General features: G+C 44.5%; 1 protein-coding gene across 3 annotated transcripts in view; it reads left to right on the top strand.

Annotated features, from left to right (window-relative positions):
- Positions 1-26,316, top strand: part of ctif (CBP80/20-dependent translation initiation factor) — a 226,744-nt gene that overhangs the window by 55,353 nt on the left and 145,075 nt on the right. For all 3 annotated transcript variants that reach the window (XM_059989755.1, XM_059989754.1, XM_059989753.1), the window contains exon 2: positions 21,311-21,507. In XM_059989755.1, coding sequence (XP_059845738.1) covers positions 21,331-21,507 — 177 coding nt within the window. In that variant the 5' untranslated portion in view covers positions 21,311-21,330. The remainder of the gene's footprint in view (positions 1-21,310; positions 21,508-26,316) is intronic.

Here is a 26,316-nt window from a genome sequence, read left to right as displayed (position 1 = left end):
TTGAAACTGAGGTAAGCAAAACAGTTCTGAATTGTCTGTCTTCTTATTTCTCACCAATTATCAGTGCTAAATGTCGCTGCTTTATGAACACAAACACATACAACTGACGCTATTTTAAAAACTGTTGGCTTTAAGCATGGTGTAGTGTCTAACGCTACACAAATGTACCTGTCTGACACCAGTTAGAAAATGTTCAGCAACAGTTTTCTGCTCCAATTAAGCGGCAGTGTCCCAAATAAATTTCAGCAATTTTCTTGATTAGTTTTTGTTCTTTAATGGCTCTCCAAAGTAAGCAGCTGCCCTGATTTAGATGATGGTTCAATTAACCAGAATCCACTGTACAATCTAATTTTTATTTGTATTAGTTGAAAGTTGATGAAAGAGAAAGCACTTGCTCTCAGAAACACTACCAAAATACTAAGCTTTTGGACAGGACTGCAAGATCTTTTAATTTCCTCGCCGAGTTTGGGAACTGGGCTCAGTGACATTGTACAGTTGATCGATGCAACATTCTATTGTAGGGGTTGCTTGGAAACCATTGCGACAGGACAATGGATAAACTGTAACGGGGTTTGAAAGTCTGCTGTGTTGGGAACCAAAGGCCATTTTGAAAGAGGCTTCCGGGCAGTGATGGACTAATATGCGAGAAGCCTGTGGTGTTGAGGCTGGTAGAATTGGCCTTCCATAAGGAAACTTGCTCTCCATGGTAAGCTTGGCAAGTAAATGATTTTGATGCAGAACCAAAACAGAAGAAATGATTAGGTGGACTGGTGATTAGGTGAAAAGAGGATGACGTGCTGTGGATAGTTTGTGGGGGGAGTGACTAGGGTGAGGAGGCTGTTTGTGATAATGAGTGGATTACAAAAGTAGGGGAGGTCTGTTGAAGGGGTTTAGCCTGAAATTCGACTGTTTATTCCCATCCATCGATGCAGCCTAACCTGCTGAGCTCCTCCAGCACATTGTGTTGCTGTAGATTTCTAGCATCTGCAGTATCTCTTTCTCTATGAGGTCTGTTGAATATTTTGTAAATTGCTGGTTATGATAGTCTGAGCCCATGTCACAGGAATACAGCATCCATCATCAAGGAACCCCACCAACCAGGCCATGCTCTCTTCTTGCTGCTGCCATCAGGAGGGAGATGCAGGGAACCTGAGGTTCAGGAACAGTTATTACCCTTCAACCATCAGGCTCTTGAACCAGAGGGGATAACTGGACAGCACAGTACCGTAGTGGTTCGGACAAATTACAGTACCGCAACCTGGGTTCAATTACCACTGCTGCCTGTAAAGAGTTTATATGCCCTCCTCATGACCACGTGGGTTTCCTGTGGGTGCTCTGGTTTCCTCTCACAGTCCAAAGACATACCAGTTGCTAGGTCAGTTGGTCATTGGAAATTTTCCTAAGATTAGGCTAGAGTTAAATCTGGGGATTGTTGGGTGGTGCAGCCCAAAGGGCTGGAAGGGCCTGTTTACTCCTGGTGTGTGTGAAGGATGTAAGAAATAAAGTCAATTCACTTCAGTTCAATACACACTGTACCTCAGTACATAACTTCACTCGCACCATCATTGAACCATTCCCACAACCTATGGACTTGCTTCCAAGGACTTTCATCTCATGTTGTGGATATTTATTGATTGTTTATCTACTTTTTCATTCATTCTTCCTTTTTGTTTCATTGCTAGAGGGATTGAATTTAAGAGCAGGGAGGTTATGCTGCAACTGTACAGGCTCTGGTGAGGCTGCATCTGGAGTACTGTGTGCAGTTCTGGTCTCCTTACTTGAGGAAGGATATTCTGGCTTTGGAGGCGGTGCAGAGGAGGTTCACCAGGTTGATTCTAGGGATGAAGGGGTTAGATTATGAGGAACGATTGAGTCGTCTGAGACTGTACTTGCTGGAATTCAGAAGAATCAGAGGAGATCTTACAGTAACATAAAATTATGGAAGGGTTAGACCATAAGACAAAGGAGCAGAAGTCTGCCATTTGGCCCATCGAGTCTGCTCCGCCATTTTATCATGAGCTGATCCATTCTCCCATTTAGTCCCACTCCCCCTCCTTCTCACCATAACCTTTGATGCCCTGGCTACTCAGATACCTATCAGTCTCTGGGTTAAATACACCCAATGACTTGACCTCCACTGCTGCCCGTGGCAACGAATTCCACAGATTCACCACCCTCTGGCTAAAAAAATTTCTTCGCATCTCTGTTCTTAATGGGCGCCCTTCAATCCTTAAGTCATGCCCTCTTGTTCTAGACTCCCCCACCATGGGAAACAGCTTGGCCCCATCCACTCTGTCCATGCCTTTTAACATTCGATTAGATATGTTTTTCAACATTAGATAAGATAGAGGCAGGGGAGTTTTCCACTGGGAGCTGAGACTAAAATAGGGACATAGGGACATAGTCTCAAGATTCAGGGGAGTAGATTTAGGATGGCGATGATGGCGAATTGCTTTTCCCAGAGATGGGTGAATCTTAAATATATTTAAGACAAGGTTGGATAGATTTTTGTATGGTAGGGGAATTAAGGGTTATGGGGAAAAGGCAGGTAGGTGGAGATGAGTTCATGGCCAGATCAACCATGATCTTATTGAATGGTGGAACAGGCTCGATGGGCCAGTTGGCCTTCTCCTGCTCCAATTTCTTGTGTTCTTATTTACACAGCTTGTTGTTTTTTGCATTTGCTCTGAGTGCGCACAAAAAATGAATCATAAGGTTGTTTACTGTGTACTTTATCCATTTACTGTGAGCTTTGAATCGTGTGTATGCTCTTGGACTGATGGAGAGGAGGTTGACTGGCAGTGCTGAGCTGTTTTACATTGGCTGTTTAAAGTTGGTATTCTGAAGGAGCAGAAGTGGTTGAAGGGGGTTTTGTGGGATGTAACCATCGATAGGAGCAGCTTCTCTGCGGGCTGTATTAAATCCTGTTAGCTGATACTCCTAAGGTAAGGGGAACACCCTGAAGGCTTTTTGCTTCTTGAAGTAAATTTGTAATGTGTTGGATACTGATGTTTTTGATCCAGGGTTCTTCAGAAGTCAAGAATGAGCCATAAAACTTACTTACGATCACTTATTAAGCTGTTAGAGAGCAGATTGAGTGGGAAAGGAGAGTGGCAAGAACAGAGTCTAGTAGCGAGGCAAAGGGCGGAAAGCTGTGGTCTGGCCTTGTACCAATTTGCCAGAGAGCAGTAAATTCCATTCGAATTCTGCTGCTTGAATCAACCATGAATAGCCCCCAGTCAAGTAATGTAACACGCAAGAAGCTTCCGGAAAGATACAGAGGAACTGTAAGAAAATTCAAGTCCAAGGAAAATAACAGTTGTATGGTCGGATCCAACGTGTCATGAATGACAATGCCGGAGATAAAGACTGCCAGTAATTTAAAGGAGATCTGATGGGCTTCATCGACAGGAATAAACTGCAGGATCACAGGGATGGAACAGTTTACCAGGATGCTACTGTGAATTAATGGATTCAAAGGACCACGCATTAGGGCATATCTTTATGGCTAATGTTTTTGTTTGTTTAGGCTCATTTGCCTGTTTTTGATGTTGTAAGTCAAGTCACTTTTTATTGTCATTTTGACCATAACTGTAAAAACAGTAAAAATGAGACAAAGTTTTTCAGGACCATGGTGCTACATGAAACAATACAAAAACTACACTGAACTACATGAAAATGGGAAAAAAAGAAACTACACTAGACTACAGACCTACCCAGGACTGCATAAAGTACACAAAACAGTGCAGGCATTACAATAAATAATAAACAAGACAATAGGCACAGTAGAGGGCAGTAAATTGGTGTCAGTCCAGGCTCTGGGTATTGAGGCGTCTGATGGCTTGTGGGAAGAAACTGTTACATAGTCTGGTCGTGAGAGCCCGAATGGTTCAGAGCCTTTTCCTAGACGGCAGGAGGGAGAAGAGTTTGTTTGACGGGTGCGTGGGGTCCTACATAATGCTGTTTGCCTTGCGGAGGCAGCGTGGAGTGTAAATGTCCGTAATGGTGGGAAGAGAGACTCCGATGATCTTCTCAGCTGACCTCACTATCCGCTGCAGGGTCTTGCGATCCGAGATGGTGCAATTTCCGAACCAGGCAGTGATGCAGCTGCTCAGGATGCTCTCAATACAACCCCTGTAGAATGTGATGAGGATGGGGGATGGGAGATGGACTTTCCTCAGCCTTCGCAGAAAGTAGAAACACTGCTGGGCTTTCTTTGTAATGGAGCTGGTGTGAGAGACCAGATGAGATCCTCCGCCAGGTGAACACCAAGAAATTTGGTGCTCTTAATGATCTCTACCAAAGAGCAGTTGATGTTCAGCAGGGAGTGGTCACTCTGTGCCTTTCTGAAGTCAACAACCATCTCTTTTGTTTTGTTCACATTAAGAGACAGGTTGTTGGCTCTGTACCAGTCCGTTAGCTGCTGCACCTCCTCCCTGTAAGCTGACTCGTCGTTCTTGCTGATGAGACCCACCACGGTCGTGTCATCGGCGAACTTGATGATGTGGTTCGAGCTGTGTGTTGCAGCACAGTCATGGGTCAGCAGAGTGAACAGCAGTGGACTGAGCACACAGCCCTGGGGAGCCCACATGCTCAGTGTGATGGTGTTGGAGATGCTGCCTCCAATCCGGACTGACTGAGGTCTCCCAGTCAGGAAGTCTAGGATCCAGTTGCAGAGGGAGGTGTTCAGGCCCGGTAGGCTCAGCTTTCCACTCAGTTTCTGAGGGACGATTGTGTTGAATGCTGAACTGAAGTCTATGAACAGCATCCGAATGTACGTGTAGCACTTATTGCTCCTTTTTAGATGACTTGGAACAGGTTATGATGTTAAACCCACTATTGATAAGTACAGACAGTCATTGTTTTGATAGCTGGCCTTGAGTGGTTCCACTGGGCACCATGGTAGCATAGTGGCTAACATGACACGATTACAGCTCGGACTGTTCCAAAATTCAATTCCAACGACCTTTGTAAGGAGTGTCTGTACGTCCTCCTTGTGAAATGTGTGGGTTTTCCCAGGGTGCTCTGGTTTCCTCCCACAGTCCAAGGACCTACCGGGTGGATTAATTGGTGCTAGTAAATTGTCCTGTGATTAGGTTAGGGTTAATCAGGGTTGTTGGGGGTTGCTGGGACGGTGTGGCTCAAAGGGCTGGACTGGCCCACTCCACACTGTATCTCCAAATAAAAACAATTTTTACTGACCACACATCCATTGCCATTTCCATCCAGAGAAAGCTTTATTTTATTCATTTTTAATTTTTTTGATTTCCTACAATACAACTACAGATATGGCCCTGGATATGGTCCAGGTGCAGGTCAGTGGGACTAGGCAGAAAAATGGTTCAGCACAGCCCAGAAGGGCCAAAAGGCCTGTTTCTGTGCTGTAATGTTCTATGGTTCTATAACAATAAGGAAAAAGCACCCAAAATAAAATCAAATAAGGTTAGTGTCCTCTCCACCCTCCCACCAGAAAACTTCAGGCCAACCATTACACTATGTAAAAGAAAAATTAATCAGAGCGTTCGACCCCACAGAGCTGTAAATATATAAAAAAGAGAATATAATGGAATTCACATTAAAACAAACCGTAAAACTTACAAGAAAAAAGCTGTAAGTAGGGATTATGGTACAAAAAAAGAATAAACTTAATGAAAGTATTCAAGAAAAGGTCCCCCACACCTTAAGAAACTTTATGTCCGAACTGAGAAGTGAATAATGAATCTTTTCAAGGTCTAAACAGGACATAATATCACTAAGCCATTGAGCAGGAGTGGGTGGGCAACATCTCTCCACCTGAGAAGAACTAACTGTCCAGCCAAAACAGAGGCAAAAAATAATGTTCAATGTTTAGTCAGAGTCAAATGCGTGTCTGCTTCAGCCAAGGTGCCAAAAAGAGCAATCGGAAGGTTAAGTGGCAATTAAGAATATGGGATAAAGCTTTAAAAAGAGAGAAAGCCTTAAAAAAAAGGATCGTTGGAATAATGAAATACATAGTTGTATTCCACTTGAAAAAATTACATACAAGCTAAGAAATGAATATGATATATTTGAAAATTTGGTTTCCATACCTACAAAAGATAGGATTAAATACATAGGTCCTTTGAAGATAAAATTATAAAGTAATTGGGGAAAGTAAAAATAAATATTAAAATTATTTTGAACTCCATGGAGCATGTGGGGATCCTCCGATGTCCAGGCAATCTTTCTCTTCTTTCTTTTTTTTCTTTCTTTAGACAAGGGTTAAGGGGGGGAGGGTTAATATTATTTTTCTCACTATTTATCATCAAATTTATTCTTTGTAATTTTCAAAATTTTAATAATAAATAAATATTTTTAAAGAAGGATGCTGTGAACTTGGTCTGAGTTTGTTTTTGTTTGATCGCAGCTTCAGCAAAATTTGTGATGACATTTAGGGCAAATGCTTGACTCCATAGTTGGTTTGCATTCTGTATCTCAGACCTTCTGAGTACCAGATGGTTTTTCTGTCTTCTACACGAGAGTCTACAGATGCTTGAGATCCAGACCAACACAATACAAAATGCTGGAGGAATTCTGCAGGTCAGACAGCATTTATGGAAACGAAAAAGCAGTCAACGTTTTGGGCCGAGAGCCTTCATCGGGTCTCGGGTTATTATAACAGCTCATGACACTTCCTCCCTCATGCCTCCCTCTCCCTGTCTGTCACATATGTGTTTACAGAGGTGAGAATATTGCACATAATTTTCATGAGCCTGAGGTACCACTGATGTTGTGATTGCCGGTGCTTTGTGTGAAAACTGTCGTTCCACTGCAAGGCTGAAGCTGAAGGAATTTCAGTAACTCCCAGTGCAGTTTCCTCAAGTGTCTATTGTTCTGGATTCTCCCACCCCCCAAGCATTGCACCCTGCATTTCAGCAGAAAGAAAGAGTAATTATGACATGCACAAAAAAAGAAAAAAAACTGATGCAGTTTGTCACCTCACCTCACCTCCTGATGAGTTTTCTTGCCCCATTGTCCTAACTGGGGCAAAGGCCTCCAGCAGCAGCTCGCCAGAGCCCTCTGTCCTGGGCCGGTCTTTCACGTCTTTGAAGATCCCTCCTCTCCCAGGTGTGAGGCTTCTGAAGCTTCTGTTGGTGTTTCTGTAGCTCTGGGTTTTTATGGGATGGTGTTGCTAGCCCCTAGGCCCAACGCTCTTCCTTTCACAGCTGGGCTTGGGATCGTCCATGCTGGAGATCTGTCAGGAGCACAAGTAGAATAAACCTGTGACAAGGGATTTAAAAGGAAGCTCCAAGCTCAAGGACACTACAAAGTATTTAATGTAAGTTTAATATCAAAGTAGTTAGATACATATACTGTGAGATTTGCTTTCTTGCAAGCACTTACAGAAAAATATAGTACAATAGAATTCATAAAAAACTATACAAAGATGAACAAACCAATGCGTAAAAAAGACATTGAACAAATAATAGAAAAAGTAAATAAGGAATCTGAAGCTTGGTGTTATTTGAAAGTGACTACGTAGATTGTAGTGTCACTTCGGCGTTGAGGTGAGGTTCAGGTGCCTTTTCCAAAGGCCTCTCATTTTAACATGTTGAATTTGGAAATTGCTATTGTTGCAATTTAATCTATATGAGCAGTTTTGGGCCCCTTATCTAAGGAAGGATTGGAGAGGATCCAGAGGAGATTTCAAAGGATGATCCCAGGAATGAAAGGGTTAACATATGAGAAGTGTTTGACGGTTGTGGGCCTGTACTCACTGGAGTTTAGAAGAATGGAGGGGAGCTCATTGAAACCTGTCAAATATTGAAAGACCTCGATAGAGTGGATATAGGGAGAATGTTTCCTATTATGGGGGTGTCTAGGACCTGACGGCACAGCCTCAGAATAGAGGGACGTCCATTTAGAACGGCTTTGAGGAGGAAATTCTCTAGCCAGAGAGTGGTGAATCTGTAGAATTCGTTGCCACAGATGGCTGTGGAGGCCGTCTTGATTAGTCTGGGCATCAAAGGTTAAAGGGAGAAGGCAGGAGAATGGGTTTGAGAGGGATAATAAATCAGCCATGATAGAATGGTGGAGGCAACTCAAGGGCTGAGTGGCCTCATTCTGCTCATGGTCTTGTGTGACCTAGTAAGGTGGATGTAACAATTAAATAATTAGTGAGGGTTCTGTCAGCGATGCAGTGATCGGCATCAGATTGAATCAGTAAGAATAATCAGATATTCCAGAACAAAGCAAATAATTTTCACAAAACTTGGTACAAATCCTTTTAATACTCTGAAATGGCAGCGGTTAGCACACCACTATTAGAGCTTGGGGCGTTCTGGAATTCCGAGCTCAATTCCGGCGTCATTTGTAAGGAGTTTGTATGTCCTTCCCATGAATGTGGGGATTTCCTCCCACAGACCAAAGATGTCCGGGTTAGTGGTTAAATCGGTGTGTTGCTGGGTTATAGGCCCTGATTCCTGCTGTATCTTTAAATGAATAAAACTTGGTATGTCAAATTCCAGATCAACCCAAGACATTTACTTGGATTCTTTGTCATCAGCGTCAGTGAATCCCTTTGTCCACCATGCCATCTGGGGAGCTGATCACATCTATAAACTGTCAAATTTTCGGTTTCTGTTATAGGATTCAAATGTTTGTTCTTCTGGAAAATTAACATTTCAATAGGTAACATGAGATTCTACAGATTCTGGAAATCTGGAGTAACACGCACATAATGCTGAAGGAACTCAGACTGTCCATAGACACTTCCTGACCTGCTGAGTTCCTCCAGCATTTTATATGTGTTACTTTGCAAAATCAATACTTATTGAAATAGAGAGCAAGTTTCTAGGTTTAAGATTTAAAAACTTAAGAGGTTAACTTTTTAATTAATTACACTATTTCTCCCTGTTTCTATTTGGCCAGCATTCTGGCCCATCTGCAACTTTCTGCTAGTAGAGACCTGTAGTTGGAGTGGTTGGAAAAATATTCTGGAAATCCAACATGGCAGGAGCTACGATTGGGTGAGGATTAGTGGTGTTTATCATGTGATACTCCACCGCTGCCCTTGCGTGCAAAGTGATGTATGTGCTAATTGATTTTGTCGTCGGCTCACCGTCCCTTGAATAGCTATAACTGGTGGGATTAACTGGAGCTTTGTGAGCACAAGGAGCCCGCTTCAGTGCAGAAACAGAAACAAAAGCGTCTCTTTCCAGAAGGGCCTCTCCTTTTGTTTAAAGGTGCTGCATGTTTGCCAAGATCATTTCACAAAGAACTCAGCCCAATGAGTGTGTTAAACCTTCCTCGAGCTGTTTCTTAAAGTGGGTGATCCTGATGTTGAAAAGGGCACATTAATTGAAACTTGATGTCAGTGATAATCCTTTGCTTCATATCTTCAGTGAAAGTTGGAGGAACAACACCTTATTCCATCTAGGTAGCCTTCAATCTGATGCCTCCCCCTTAATTTCTCTTTCCGGTAATCTTTAATTTTCTTTTTTTTTCTTTTCCCCTCACCCTTCCCTTTTCTTCTGTTACCCACTTTGGCCTCTTTATCTCTTCTCCTCACCTGCCTATCACACCGCCTTGGTGCCCTTTCTTCCTCCTTTTCTCCTGTTGTCCATTCTCCTCTCCTATCACATTCCTTCTGGCCCTTTACCTTTCTTACCCACCTAGCTTCACCTATCACCTTCTAACTTGTCCTCTTCCCCTCCCACCACCTCTTTTATTCTGGCAACTTCCCCCTTCCTTTCCAGTCCTGATGAAGGGTCTCGGTTCAAAACATTGACTGTCGACGCTGCCTGACCTGTTGGTTCCCTCCAGCATTTTGTGAGTGTTTCCCCCTGTATCCTCCATTCCTCCACACGCAGTGGCCTGCACGCCCACCTTGTCACAGAGAACCTGCAGACTCACTGTCAAGGACAATACAACTCGTATTCTCTACTGTTAACACAAGAGATTCTGCAAACGTTGGAAATCCAGAGAAACACACACACAATGCTGGAGGAACTCAGCAGGTCAGGCAGCATCTACAGAGAGGAATAAAGAGCCAACACTTTGGGCAGAGACCCTTCATCAGTCTCATTTATTTATTTGCTCGATTTGTCATCTTTTGCACATTGTCAATTATTGTAACTATACACTATTGTGTATAGTGATAGCAATACAGTGCAATACATAATAAGTTACAATAAGAAATATATATTAAATAAGCAGCGCAAAAAGAGAGCAAAAGTAGTGAGGTTCATGGGTTCATTGTCCATTCAGAAATCTGATGGTGGAGGGGAAGAAGCTGTTCCTGAAATGTTGAGTGTGTGTGTTCAGGCTCCCGTACCTCCTGCTGACTGTAATAATGAGAAGAGGGCATGCCCTTGGTGATGGGATCCTTAATGATGGATGCCACTTTTTTGAGGCATCACCTTTTGAAGCTGTCCTGGATGTTGGGGAAGCTGGTGCCCGTGATGGAGCTGGCTGAGTTTGCAGCTTTTTCCTGACCCTTTGGAGTGGCCCCTCCGTACCAGACGGTGATGTTAGACTGCTCGCCATGGTATTTGTCGTGGTTCATTTATTGTTAGTGAATTTTATGTCTCGCACTCTACTGCGGCTATGAAACAGTAAATTTCATGACGTACATCAGTGACAATAAACGTGATTATGGATTGGGCAGGATAAGTAGCATCTGTGGGAGGAGACAAATTGTCAATGCCAGTGTCCGGGCTCTCTGTTGGTTATGGTGCAGGCATCTTCAAGAACACTGCTGGCAAGCACTCTCCCGAGTATCGTGTGACAAAAATGGATTCAGAGCAGTTCAAAATCATCTTTGTGTTAATAAAGAGGATCAGTTTGACGGACCTCATTCCAAAAACAAACTGGTAATCTTGTTTGTCCTGGATAATAAATCAATCTGAACGTGTACTAATCCACCGAACATGCCCAGGTGAAATGGTGTTTGCTTCCATTTGCATTTTCTCCAGTCTGTTAGAGTTGGTTTTAAGTTCCTTAGAATTTGCTAAAAAGTGTAAATTCATTCTCTTGACCTTCCTCATAATTCATCTATCTCGGTTCATTAGTGCAGATTTAATTTATTTACTCTGACCCATGAGGATAATTGTAGATTCTGACCTGGGTGATAGTTTGTACTGTTCTGCTGGTAGTCTGCTATGTTGATATGCTGATGTAATAGTCAATTACTAAGTCTCTCTAAAGGTTTGTACTTGGCTGTAGTTTACAGTAAAGCAACTTTCTTTCCATCGAAAGATTTCCGACTCAGATTGACTAACATGATGTGTAGTTTGTTGCTTTGCAGCAGCAATACAGTGCCAAAACAAAGAATAACAAGTAGTGTTCATAAAGCCATTCAGAAATTAGATGGTAGAGGGAATGTAGCTGTTACTAAATCATTGAGGGTGGATTTTCAGGCTCCTAAACCTCCTCCCTGATGGTAGTACTGAGAAGAGGGATGGGGAAGATCCTTCACGATGGACATCATCTTCCTGTGGTTACATCCTCTTGAAGATGCGCAGGGGTGCCGGAGGCTGCAGAGAGTTGTCCATGATGGAACTGACTGAGTCTGCACTCTCCTGCCGCTTATTTGAATCCTGTGCTTTGAAGGCTCAGTACTAGACGGTGATGCCACCAGTCAGAATGCACATCGATGGAAATTTGCAAGTGACATTGAGAATCTCTCCAAACTTCTATTGAAGTATAGCTGCTAGTGTGCATTCTTTGTGATTGCATCAATATGCTAGGCCCAGAGTAGACCTTCAGAGATGTTGATACCCAGGTACTTGAACCTGTTCACCATTTCCACTACTGACCCCATGTTGAGGACTGGTGTGCTCTCTCCTGACTTTCCCCTTCCTAAAGTCCACAATCAATTCCTTGGTCTTGCAAGGTTGTTGTTGCAGATCTATTACCCTCCTGAATGACTCCTCGTCACCATCTGTCAATAGCAGTAAAGGTCATTGACAAAGTTCTAGATGGCGTTTGAGCTGTGCTTAGCGATACACCCATTGAGTATAGGCAGAGTGGGCTAAGTACACATCCCTGTGCCGATCGTCAGTGAGGAGATGTTGTGACTGACGGACTGACTGCTGTCTCCTGGTAAGGAAGTCGAGGATTCACTGGCAGAGGGCGGTACAGAGGTCCAGGTTTTGAAGCTTGGTGATTAGTATTGAGGGAGTGATGATATTGAACGCTGAGCTGTAAATGATGCATGTTTGTTGTTGCCTAGGTTCTCTAAAGCATCCCACTTTTCAAGAAGGGAGGGAAGGAGAAAACGGAGAACTATCGCCCTGTTAGCCTAACGTCAGTCGTGGGGAAGATGCTTGAGTCCATTATTAAGGACGAAATAGTGGCATATCTTGATGGCAGTAATAGAATTAGGCCGAGCCAGCATGGATTTACCAAGGGCAAATCATGCTTGACTAATCTGTTGGAGTTTTTTGAGGGTGTAACAAGGATGTTAGACGAGGGTAAGCCAGTGGATGTAGTGTACCTAGATTTTCAGAAGGCATTCGATAAGGTGCCACATAGGAGATTGGTGAGTAAAATCAGAGCTCATGGCATTGGGGGCAGGGTTTCAACATGGATAGAAAACTGGTTGGCAGATAGAAAGCAAAGGGTAGCAGTGAATGGGTGTTTCTCGGACTGGCTGGAGGTGACTAGTGGGGTACCACAGGGCTCTGTATTGGGACCACAGCTCTTTACGATTTATGTCAACGATTTAGATGAGGGCATTGAAAACTATATCAGCAAGTTTGCTGACGATACTAAACTGGGTGGCAGTGTGACATGCGAAGAGGACGTTAGGAGAATACAGGGAGACTTGGATAGGCTGGGTGAGCGGGCAGATACTTGGCAGATGTCATTCAATGTGAATAAATGTGAAGTTATCCACTTTGGAAGCAGGAACAAGAGGGCAGAGTATTGTCTGAACGGTGTCGAGTTAGGTAAGGGAGAAATGCAAAGAGACCTAGGAGTCCTAGTTCATCAGTCAATGAAGGTGAATGAGCAAGTGCAACAGGCAGTGAAGAGGGCAAATGGAATGTTGGCCTTTGTTACAAGGGGAATTGAATACAAGAGCAAGGATGTTCTTTTGCATTTGTACAGGGCCCTGGTGAGACCACACCTGGAATATTGTGTACAGTTTTGGTCTCCAGGTTTAAGGAAGGACATTCTGGCAATTGGGGAAGTGCAGCGTAGATTCACTAGGTTGATTCCTGGGATAGCAGGGCTGTCTTACGCAGAGAGATTGGGCATGTACTCACTGGAATTGAGGAGATTGAGAGGGGATCTGATTGAAATGTTTAAGATAATTAAAGGATTTGATAGGATTGAGGCAGGAAATATGTTCCAGACGTTGGGAGAGTCCAGTACCAGAGGGCATGGATTGAGAATAAGAGGTCAGTTATTTAAAACAGAGTTGAGGAAGAACTTCTTCTCCCAGAGAGTTGTGGAGGTGTGGAATGCACTGCCTCGGAAGACGGTGGAGGCCAATTCTCTGGATGCTTTCAAGAAGGAGCTGGATAGATATCTGATGGATAGGGGAACCAAGGGATATGGGGACAAGGCAGGGACTGGGTATTGATAGTGAATGATCAGCCATGATCTCAGAATGGCTGTGCAGACTCGAGGGGCCGAATGGTCTACTTCTGCACCTATTGTCTATTGTAGAGCCAGTGACATTGCATCAGCTATAAACCTACACCTGCTTAGTGAATTGCAGTGGGTCTGGGTCTTTCCTCAGGCAGGAGTTAATTCTAACCATAACCAACCTAGTGAGGACCTGTGCTCGATTTTTTTTTAGACTAATCACCCTGCTCTTCTTTAGCACAGGTATTTTTGCTGCCATTTTGAAGAAGGTGGGAACCGCACTCTGCAGGAGTAAGAGATTGGATATGCCAGCCAATTGGTTGGCATGTTTGTTCAGTGCTCTACCAAAAATACACCACTGTGGCCTCTCACCTTGCACACATTCACCCTCATAAAGGATGTTCTGATGTTGGCCTCCAAGACGGAGCCCACAGGGTCATCAGATACTGTGGGGATTCACACGGGTGTAGTGTTATTCTCCCTTTCACAACCTGCATAAAAAGATTGGAGCTCATCAGGGACTGAAGCATCGCTGCCACTTATGCTGTTAGGTTTTGCCTTGGTGGGAAGTAATGGCATGTAAACTCTGTCATGTACCTTTGCCTCTAATTTCACATGGAATTGCCTTGTCCCTCTCTCAATGACCTTCCACAAGTTGTACCTGGAATTCTTGTAGGGTTCTAGATTGCCAGTCTTGAATGCCAGAGATCTGGCCCTCAGCAGGGTAGAAATTTCTCTGCATCTCTGTTTTAAATGGACGTCCCTTTACACTGAGGCTGTACCCTCTTGTTCTAGACTTTCCCATCATGGGAAATATCCTTTCCACATCTACTCTGTCTAGGCCTTCCAACATTTGAAAGGTTTCGATGAGATCCCCCTCATCCTTCTAAATTCCAGTGAGTACAGACCCAGAGCCATCAAATGTTCCTCATATGCTAATCCTTTCATTCCCAGAATCATCCTTGAGAACCTCCTCTGAACCCTCACCAGTACTAGCTCATCTTTTCCTAGATGAGGAGCCCAAAACTGTTCACAATACTCAAGATGAGGCCTCCCAGTGTCTTATAAAGCCTCAGCATCACATCCTTGCTCTTGTATTCTAGGCCTCTTGAAATGAATGCTAACATTGCATTTGCCTTCTTCACCACTGACCTAACCTGCAAGTTAACCTTTAGGGTGTTCTGCACAAAGACTCCAAAATCCCTTTGCATCTTAGATTTTTAGATTTTCTTCCTGTTTAGAAAATAGTCTGCACATTTATTTCTTCTACCTAAGTGCATTTTCCAGTATTGTATTTCATTTGCCACTTTCTTGCCCATTCACCTAATCTGGCTAAGTCTTTCTTCAACCTTCCTGTTTCCTCAACACTACCTGCCCCTCCACCAGTCTTTCATATCATTTGCAAACTTGGCAACAAAGCCATCTATTCCATCATCTAAATTATTGATATACCCCATAAAAAGAAGTGGTCCCAACACCGACCCCTGTGGAACACCACTAGTCACTGGCAGCCAACCAGACAAGGATCCTTTTATTCCCATTTGCTGCCTCCTACCAATCAGCCAATGCTCTAACCATGCTGGTAACTTTCCTGCAATACTATAGGCTCTGAACTTGGTAAGCAGCCTCATGTGTGGCACATTGTCAGAGGCCTTCTGAAAGTCCAAATATACAACATCCATTGCATCCCTTTCATCTATCCTACTTGAAATCTCAAAAAGTTCCAACATGAAACCATGCTGACTTTGTCCTATCTTGTCTTGCGTCACCAAGTACTCCATAACCACATCCTTAACAATTGACTCCAACATCTTCCCAACTACTGAGGTCAGGTTAACTGGTCTATAATTTCCTTTCTGCGGCCCTCCTCCTTTCTTAAAGAGTGGAGCGATATTTGCAATTTTCCAGTCCTCCAGAACCATGCCAGAGTCCAGTGATTCTTGAAAGATCATTATTAATGCCTCTGCAATCTTTAATGCTCACTCTTTCAGAAACCTGCAGTGCAGTTCATCTGGTCGGGGTGACTTATGTACCTTTAGATCTTTCAGTTTTTTGAGCACCTTCTCCCTTGTAATAGTAACTGCACTCACTTCTGTTCCCTCACTCCCTTCAACACCTGGCATGCTGCTGGTGTCTTCCACAGTGAAGACTGATGCAAAGTACCCATTAAGTTCATCAGCCATCTCTTTGTCCCCCGTTATTATTTCTCTGGCTTCACTTTCTAGCGGTCATATCTCCACTCTCATCTCTCTTTTATTTTTTACATACTCGAAAAAGCTTTTTTTATCCACTTTTCTGCTCCTCTTTCTGCTTTCTGCAGGGATCGCTCCCTACGCGAGTCCCTTGTCCACTCGTCCCCCCCCATCCCTTCCCACTGATCTCCCTCCTGACACTTATCCTTGTAAACGGAACAAGTGCTACGCCTGCCTTTACACTTCCTCCCTCACCACCATTCAGGGCCCCAGACAGTCCTTCCAGGTGAGGCAACACTTCACCTGTGAGTTGGCTGGTGTGGTTTACTGCGTCCAGTGCTCCTGGTGTGGCCTGAGATACAGCAGCCTGAAGATAAACTCAATATTTCAGGAGCAGCTGCTTCCCCTCCATCAGCCTTCTGAGTGGACACTGAACCCATGGACACTACCTCACTATTTGTTTGCACTCTTTTTGCACTACATAATTCTTTAAATATATACTTATTGTAATTTAGTATAGTGCATTGTAATGTACTGCTGCTGGTAAACAACAAATTACATGGCATGTGCCAGTGATTCTGACAGTCAATAAAAATTTGATATGAAGTTGCAGATTGTTGAAGGTGGAGTTGCCAGTCCTGATGGAGGGTCTCAGCCTGAAACATTGACAGTTTACTCATTTCCATAGATGCTGCCTGACCTGCTGAGTTCCTCCAGCATTTTGTGTGTTGCTCAAGATTCCCAGCATCTGCAGAATCTCTTGGGTGCACGATTGACTTCAATGGCCATTTATGATGGAATGGCAGAGTTAGGTTGATGGGCAGAATGGCCTATTGACGTTAGACAATAGGTGCAGAAGTAGACCATTCGGCCTCTCAAGTCTGCACCGCCATTCTGAGATCATGGCTGATCATTCACTATCAATACCCAGTCCCTGCTTAAACCTTCCTTAAACCTGGAGACCAAAACTGTACACAATATTCCAGGTGTGGTCTCACCAGGGCCCTGTACAAATGCAAAAGGACATCCTTGCTCTTGTACTCAATTCCCCTTGTAATAAAGGCCAACATTCCATTTGCCTTCTTCACTGCCTGTTGCACTTGCTCATTCACCTTCATTGACTGATGAACTAGGACTCCTAGGTCTCTTTGCATTTCTCCCTTACCTAACTCTACACCGTTCAGACAATACTCTGCCCTCTTGTTCCTGCTTCCAAAGTGGATAACCTCACATTTATTCACATTGAATGACATCTGCCAAGTATCTGCCCACTCACCCAGCCTATCCAAGTCTCCCTGTATTCTCCTAACGTCCTCTTCGCATGTCACACTGCCACCCAGTTTAGTATCGTCAACAAACTTGCTGATATAGTTTTCAATGCCCTCATCTAAATCATTGACATAAATCGTAAAGAGCTGTGGTCCCAATACAGAGCCCTGTGGTACCCCACTAGTCACCTCCAGTCAGTCCGAGAAACACCCATTCACTGCTACCCTTTGCTTTCTATCTGCCAACCAGTTTTCTATCCATGTTGAAACCCTGCCCCCAATGCCATGAGCTCTGATTTTACTCACCAATCTCCTATGTGGCACCTTATCGAATGCCTTCTGAAAATCTAGGTACACTACATCCACTGGCTTACCCTCGTCTAACATCCTTGTTACACCCTCAAAAAACTCCAACAGATTAGTCAAGCATGATTTGCCCTTAGTAAATCCATGCTGGCTCGGCCTAATCCTATTACTGCCATCAAGATATGCCACTATTTCGTCCTTAATAATGGACTCAAGCATCTTCCCCACGACTGACGTTAGGCTAACAGGGCGATAGTTCTCCATTTTCTCCTTCCCTCCCTTCTTGAAAAGTGGGATAACATTAGCCACTCTCCAATCTTCAGGAACTGATCCTGAATCTAAGGAACATTGGAAAATGATTACCAATGCATCCGCAATTTCCTGAGCCACCTCTTTTAGAACCCTCGGATGCAGACCATCTGGACCCGGGGATTTATTAGCCTTCAGTCCTATCAGTCTACTCATCACAGTTTCTTTCCTAATGTCAATTTGTTTCAATTCCTCTGATATCTTATGACCCTGGCCCATCCATACATCTGGGAGATTGCTTGTGTCCTCCCTGGTGAAGACAGATCTAAAGAATGCATTAAATTCTGTTGCCATTTCCCTGTTTCCCATAACAATTTCTCCCAATTCATTCTTCAAGGGGCCAACATTGTTCTTAACTATCTTCTTTCTCTTCACATAGCTAAAAAAAGCTTTTGCTATCCCCTTTTATATTCCTGGCTAGACTGAGCTCATAACTGATTTTTTCTCTCTGTATTGCTTTTTTAGTTAAGATCTGCTGTTCCTTAAAACTTTCCCAATCATCTGTATTCCCACTCATCTTAGCCCTGTCATACTTCTTTTTCTTTAATGCTATACAATCTCTGACTTCCTTTGTCAACCACTGTGGCCCCTTCCCCCTCTTTGAATCCTTCCTTCTCATTGGAATGAACTGCTTTTGCATCTTTTGTATTATCCCCAAGAATATCTGCCACTGCTGATCCACTGTCTTTCCTGCCAGGGCATCCACCCATTTAACTTTGGCCAGCTCTTCCCTCATGGCTCCGTAGTCTCCTTTATTTAATTGCAACACTGACACCTCTGATCTGCCCTTATCCCTCTCAAATTGTAGATAAAAACTTATCATGTTATGATCACTACTTCCTAATGGCTCCTTTACTCAAGATCACTTATCAATTCCTGTTCATTACAGATCAAGTCCAAAATAGCCTCATTCCTGGTTGGCTCAAGCACAAGCTGTTCCAAAAATACATCCCTTAGACACTCCACAAACTCCCTATCCTGGGGTCCAGCACCTACCTGATTCTCCCAGTTCACCTGCATGTTGAAATCTCCCATAACGACTGCATTACCTTTAGCACATGCCAATGTTAACTCCCTAATCAACTTGTACCCAATATCCACGCTACTGTTTGGGGGCCTGTACACAACACCCATTAGGGTCTTTGTACCCTTACTGTTCCTCAGCTCAATCCACACAGACTCTTACTTCCCCTGTTCCTAAGTCACCCCTTGCTAAGGACTGAATCTCATTCCTCACCAACAGGGCCACCCCACCCCCTCTTCCCATATTTCTGTCTCTACGATAGCACATATACCCTGGTACACTCAATTCCCAGGCCTGATCCCCTTGCAGCCGTGTCTCCGTTATCCCAACAATATCGTAGTTCCCCATTTTCATCTGAGATTCAAGCTCATCTGTCTTATTTCTGACACTACGCACATTCAAGTATAGAATTCTTAGCCCATTCCTCCTCTCTTTGCTTAAAACACTGTCTATTGTACCTAACCCAGCTCCTTGAACTTCCATCGGGCTAATTGCACCTTGAATTTTGATGACCTTCTCAAGATCACCCAAACCTTCTACACATTTAACCCCATGCTCCTTCTGACCAACCCTCTGTACATGTAACTTTTCCAACACATGTTCTGTCTCACCTTTCTCCTTTACACAATTAATATTTGGGAAACGTGTATTCCCCACCTGTCCCTTATCCTTCATCATATCATCTTCTCTCGTATTCTGGATCCCTGCCCCCTGCACATCTAGTTTAAACCCCCCCGAGCAGCACTGGCAAACATTCCTGCAAGAATGTTAGTACCCCTCCAGTTCAGATGTAGACCGTCCCTTCGAAACAGATCCCAATGACCCTGGAACAAAGACCAATTATCCAAAAACCTGAACCCTTCCTTCCTGCACCATGCTCTCAGCCTCGTATTAATGTGCATAATCATTCTATTCTTCGCCTCACTCACATGTGGCATAGGTAGCAATCCCAAGATTGTCACCCTGGAGGTCCTGCCTTTCAGCTTCACTCCTAACTCCCTGAACTCTCTAAGCAGGACCCCCTCACTCACCTTACCTACATCGTTGGTCCCTTCATGGACCACTACATCTGGGTTAATGCCCTCGTTCTCAAGAATAGCCTGCACCCGAACTGAGATGTCCCGGACCCTGGCACCAGGGAGGCAACGTACCATCCGAGACTCCCGATCTGCCCCACAAAATCTCCTATCTGCCCCCTTGACTATAGAATCTCCTAAAACTATCGCTCTCTTCTCTTCCCTCCTCCCCTCCTGCTCTCTCTGCCTGCTCCCCCTGCCTCTCTGGACCGTCACCCATCTGCCTACTTCTTGGTTTTTTGGTGTGACTACCTCCTGATAACTCCTATCTATCTCTGCCTCCACCTCCCGAATGATCCGTAGTTCATCCAGCTCCTGCTCCAACTCCCTAACGCACCTTTTGCAGGTGTGGTCATCAGGGACAACTGTGTTGACCCTGACCTCCCACATACTGCATACGGAGCACACCACTGCTCTGTCTGTCTCCCCCATACCTGAACTGGATTAATAGAATAAGTCTAAAAAGCACCTAGCGACCTTACCTTCTTCCCCTCAGCGAGCAATCACACAAGCTTACCGAAGTCCCCTTACGCCGAAGCCCACTTAGCCAAAGCCCAGGACTCTGCTTCCACGGACTCCGCTGCCCGCTCTGACAAGAAGTCCTGCCTTTTAAAGTGCGCGCTCGACGCTGACGTCACTCGCGCCTGCGCAGTTCCCCCTCCTCCACAGGTATTGACCAGGTAGGCTTAAATCCTACCTACACGGTCGAATTCTCTGAGCTCCCAGCTGAATCACAAGCTGTAGCTTCCTCCCGATTCAAATGACCACTCTGAAAAATTGCTAACAAGAGAAAATCTGTAGATGTTCAAACTCTGGAGCAACACACACACAAAATGCTGAAGAGACTGAGCAGGCCAGGCAGGCAGCATCAGTGGAAATGATTTGGGCCAGAACTCTGTTGTGGACTTAATTATTGTCTATTTAGTGTTGACATACTCCCCCTACTGTTCTACATTTGGAATTGCACTATTAAGGGACCTAACTTGCAGAATATTTTGAGAGAATAGAAATCTTTAGGCAGGACAATAAAATTTAATCCTGATGAACATGGGGTGATGGATTTGAAGGGTTTAATAAGGGCTGGACATATAGCAGAAATGATGGTGTTCGGGAATATTATGACTGAAAAGGGAAATGTGGTTACATTGAAGTTCATGTACTCAAATTTCAGAAGTGTGGTTTGATGCCAGTAGAGTGTGCAATTAACACTTGCCACAAAAGATGAACTTTTATATTTATTCATTACTGTTTGGGATGTTGATATTTATTGTCTCTCCCTCATTGCCCTTAAGACCATAAGACATAGGCCACTCAGTCCATTGAGTCTGCTCCACCATTCCATCATGGCTGACTAATTCTCTCTCTCAACCCCATTCTCCTGCTTTCGCCCCATTACTGCAATTCATCTAAAAGCTAATCATATTGTGAGGGCTTGTGTGTACATCAGACCGGGTAATGATTGTTTTCAAACCATGGACTTTTGCAATAATTTGATGATTCCAGGACTGAATTTTATTTCCCCAGTTTTGGTTGGCAGGATATGTGAGCATTATTTAAATGATCGATTTGTTCTTTCCACAGAAACGTAACAGTAGACGAGCATGGAGAACTCCTCAGTAGCCTCAGCTTCCTCGGAAGCCGGAAGTAACCGATCTCAGGAAATAGAGGAGCTGGAAAGGTTCATTGATAGCTATGTCCTCGAATACCAGGTTCAGGGGTTGCTCACAGACAGACCTGAAAACGACGTAGATGGTGAAAAGACACCACCAAACTCACAGGTACGCAATGGGTTATTGTGGTTCTATTAGAGCAGGCCTGTATTAATACTCTGGATAACTGGGGAGAAAAATGCTTTGTCATAGAGTGAGAGTTATGGAGCATAGAAACAAGCTTTTTGAACCAACTCATCAATGGTGACCAAGATGTCTTCTTGAGCTGATCCAATTTGCTTGTCTTTGACCCCTATCCCTCCAAACCTTTCTTATTCAGGTCCTGCACAAACGCCTTTCAAGGATTGTCATATTTCCACCCCAACCTTTTTTCCTGTTCTGGCTCTCCTCTTACTCCTCTTTTTCCCTGGTTCCCCTTCTCCTTCCCTTTCTCAGATAGTCCACTGTCAACTCCCATCAGATTCCTTCTTCTTCAGCCCTTTCCCTCTCCCTCCCCTCGCAGTGTCTTGCTTCTTCCCCACCCACCCACCCACCTTCCCCCTCACCTGGTTTCACCCATCACCTGCCAGCTTGTACTCCTTCCTTCCCTACCCTGCCCACCCTCCATCTTGCCCCCTCCCTTTCCAGTCCTGTGAAGGTCTTGATCTGAAACGTTAATTATTTATTCACCTCCATGGATGCTGCCTGCCCTGCTGAGTTCCTCCAGCATTTTGTATGCATTGTCGTCATACTGGCTCCTGGCAGCTCGATCCATGTACCTGCCCACCTCTGTGTTCAGAAACCTGCCTCTCAGTTTAATTCATTCTCCCTTTCACCTTAAGCCACACTTCGTAGTTCCTTTCTACCTTCACGTTCACCCTCACATTCAGGGTCAGATTTATTGATCACGTGTACATTGCAACATGCAGTGAACTATGTCGTTTGCTTTAAGACCAACACACCCAGGGATATGCTGGGGGCAACATGCAAGTCTGGCGCCAACATAGCATGCCCACCACCTTCAGCAGAACTGCCCAGAACATAACAATTAGAACACTTCAAGTCACAAAGCAACAACAGCAAAACAGGCCCAGTAAAGATCGACAGTCTATTTTATCTGTGCCTCTCATGAGACCATAGTGCAGTAGGAGGAGAATTAGGCCATTCAGCCAATCAGGTGTGCTCTGGCATTTCATCATGGCTGGTTTATTATTCCTCTCAACCGCTAATAAATTCACCCTTCACTCTCCTTCGCTGCAGGGAAAACTGTCCCAACCTGTCCTGTCTCCCTTTGTATAATTCAAGTCTTCCAGTCCAGGCAACGTCATTGTGAGTCTTTGTGGCACACCTCTCCACCTGGTCACTTCCTTCCTATTGCTAAGCAACCAGAAGTGTACGCAGTATTCCATGTAGGGTCTCACCAACTTCCTGCACTGTTCAAACACGAAGTGCAACTCACTACCCTACCTGACGAAGGCAAGCATGCCTCATCCTCCTTCACCACCTTTTCAACACTTCGAAGGAATTTATACGCCTTGGCCTCTCTACCTGATGAGATTCTTCATTCACTGTGTACGTCTTTCCCTGGCTTAACACCCATGTACGCTGCAGTACTTCAGCTTGTCTGAATTAAATTTCAGATGTCATTCCTTGGCCCACTTCCCCAGCTGATCTAAACCCTGGAGCAACTTTCTTCATTGTCCACCACACCATCACTTTTGAGAATGAGCTGGGAGGACGGACGCACTAACTAACACCAGTGTACTGGACGATCCCAAACCCATCCTTCACTCCCAAATGAAGCACAGTCAGCGAGCAAAGGAAACATTTTGAAGATAACATCAAAATTAGCCTGAACAAATCCAACATTACATATATTGATAACAGAGCTGAAGAGGAATTTTTTTAGCCAGAGGCTAGTGAACCTGTGGCATTCATTGCCACATGTGACTCCAGAGGGCAAGTCTTTGGGATTATTTAAAGCAGGGCATCAAAGGTGACAGGGAGATGGGATTGAGAGGGATAATAAATCAGCCATGATAAAATGGCAAAGCAGACTCGATGGGCCAAATGGCCTAATCTGCTCCTGTGTCTTATGGTCTTGTAAATGACTGACAACAAGAGACCTAGCATAAGGATATCCTGCTGGTCACCAAGAATTCTGGGTTTATAATTGTCACATGTAGCACAATAGTGAAAATCTTGTCTTGTGTTGTTTTCCCTTGTACGTTACGGACAGTTTGTGAAGCCGATCTGGCTTTGTACCTAGGAACGTGAGACAGTAATATACAGGTTTACAAATTTACCTGTTTGTTTTAACTTCTATACTTCCTCACCTAATGAACTGCAGCACTGTGTGGCAGACCCCTGCCAGACCAGTTTAAACCATCCTGTGTAGCACAGGCAAACCTCCCTATGAGGACCTGGCTCCCTCTCCAGTTCAGATCCAGCATTTGCCTGTCAATGATCTCTCCCATCCATCTTTGACGCCCCCTACCATAGGCAGGAGGGACTGTAGCAATAGGACAATAACTTTTAGGGTGGGAAACAGCTTCTTTCCCCGAACGTAAGACTACTGAGCATCCTGTCACGTGTACGTAGAAGCACTGAAACTTAGTGAAGTGTCGTTTGCGTCAACAGCCATCAGAGTCTGAGGACGTGCTGCGGGGGCCGCCCGGGGCCCTGTACATCTCTGGAATGTGGGAGGAAGCCCCCAGTGGAAACCTACACAGTCACTGGCAGAGCATACAGGCTCCTTACAAACAGTGGCAGGGAATGAACCACTAGGACTGGTATTGCGCAGAGTTCACTGTGGGATAGTTCTCTCTGATCTCCAGCATTTCACAGGAGAAGCAAATCACTCGACTGACTGGCATTTGTATCTCTGAAGTGAGTCATAAACAGGCCCTTCAGTCCACCTAGTCTCTGCTGAACTGTTACACTACCTACTCCCATCAACTTGCACTGGGAGCATAGCCCTCCATTCCCCTCCCATCCATGTACTTATCCAAATTTCTCCTAAATGTTGCAATTGAACCCACATTGTGCTGGCAGCTCATTCCACACTCTCAACACCCTCATGTGAAGATGTTCCCCTGAAACATTTCCCCTTTCTCTATTGGGTTAAAAGCAAGGACCAGGAGAGAGACTACCAGAAAGAGCTTTGACCAGCGGCCAGTCCGGACATTGAAAGTTTTGAAGAGATGGGACTTCAATCTGGTCCACTGCCCAAGTACAAAAGGCAGCAGCGGGTTGCTACAGTGAAAAAGAGCTTTGATCAGTGACCAATTGGCATTTGGGACTGATTAGCAAGGGCAAATTAAAGGAAGGCAATGACAAGCACAGTGGTCATCGTCTGAGTGGAGTTAGTGGTGATCTTGAGGTGTTAGCGGAGAGAGAAAGAAAAAAATGAAAAGCTCTTAGCTAAGTTGTTCTTTTTTACCAGCAGTGTCCGTGGTGACTACAACTGCGAGAAGTGCATCCAGCTGCAGCTTCCAACAATGCGCATCAAGGAGTTGGAGCAGGAAATGAATAAACTCCGGATCATTCTGGAGGCTGAGGGGGTGATAGGACATATAGAGGGGTAGTTACACCCAAGGTGCGTGACACTGGGTGACAGGCAGGAAGGGGAAAGGGGATAAGGAACCAGTGCAGAGTACCACTGTGCCATCCTCCTCAACAACAGGTACATCACTTTGGATATTATTGGGGGTGGGTGCAGGGAGATGACCTAACAGGAAAGTCACAGTGGTCAGGTCTCTGGCACTGAGTCTGCCTCTGAGACTCGGAAGGGAAGGGGGACTCATTAGTTGGAGGAACAGACAGGAGGTTCTGTAGGTGAGAATGAGATTCCTGGATGGTATGTTGTCTCCCAAGCGCAAAGGTCCAAGATATCTTGGATTGAGTCCTCAGCATTCTTCAGTGGGAGTGTGAGCAGTGAGAAATCATGGTCCATGTAGGTACCAATGGCATGAGTAAGATGAATGACGAGGTTCTGCGAGCGGAGTTGGGTAATAAGTTAAAGGGCAGGACTTCCAGGGTTGTGATCTCAGGCCAGAACTAAGAAGGTTATGCAGTTTAACATGTGGCTAAGGAGTTGGTGTAGGAGGGAGGGTGTAAGATTTCTGGATCATTGAGCTCTCTTCCAGGGAAGGTGGGACCTGTACAGAAGAGATGGTTTGCACTTGAACCTGGGAGATGGGAGTTGACTCTACTCTTTTTTTTCAGTCCAGTCCTGCTAAAGGGACTCGGCCTGAAACATTGACTATAATCTTTTCTATAGATGCTGCCCAGCCTGCTGAGATCCTCCAGCAGTTTGGGTGTGTTACTGAAGATGCAGTAGGCAATGTATAGTGAGGTGAGGCTATTGATAGGACAAAATTGCAGTCAATAGGATGATTTGCAATGTAAAAGGTGGACAGAATCGAAAAGGGTGAATACAGGACTGAAGGTGTAATATTTGAATGCACGCAGTATACGGAATAAGGTAGATGGTCACAGTTACAGATTGGCATGTCTGATGTTGTAGATGTCATGAAATCCTGGCTTAAAGATTATAGCTGAGAGCTTAATGTCCAAGGATACACATTGTATTGAAAGGATGGGCAGGAAGGCAGAACGGGTGGTGTTACTCTGTTTGGGGGTAAAAAATGAAATCAAGTCTTTAGAAAGAGGTGACGGAGGGTTTGAAGGTGATGAATCATTGTGGGTAGAGTTAAGGAACTGCAAGGGTAAAGAGACCCTGATGGGAGTGTATACAGACCCCCAAACAGTAGTAAGAATGTGATCTACAAATTACAATGGGTGATAGAAAATGCATGCCAGAAGGGCAGTAGTCACAAGGGATTTCAATATGCAGGTAAATTGGCCTGGTGCTGGATTCCAGGAAGAGGAATTTCTAGAAAACCTACCAGATGGCTTTTTAGAGCAGCTTATGGT

This window comes from Hypanus sabinus, chromosome 14 (assembly GCF_030144855.1).
Source record: "Hypanus sabinus isolate sHypSab1 chromosome 14, sHypSab1.hap1, whole genome shotgun sequence".
NCBI lineage: Eukaryota > Metazoa > Chordata > Chondrichthyes > Myliobatiformes > Dasyatidae > Hypanus > Hypanus sabinus.
The sequence above is the reverse complement of the archived record's forward strand: the minus strand, read 5'-3'. Positions and strand labels throughout refer to the sequence as shown.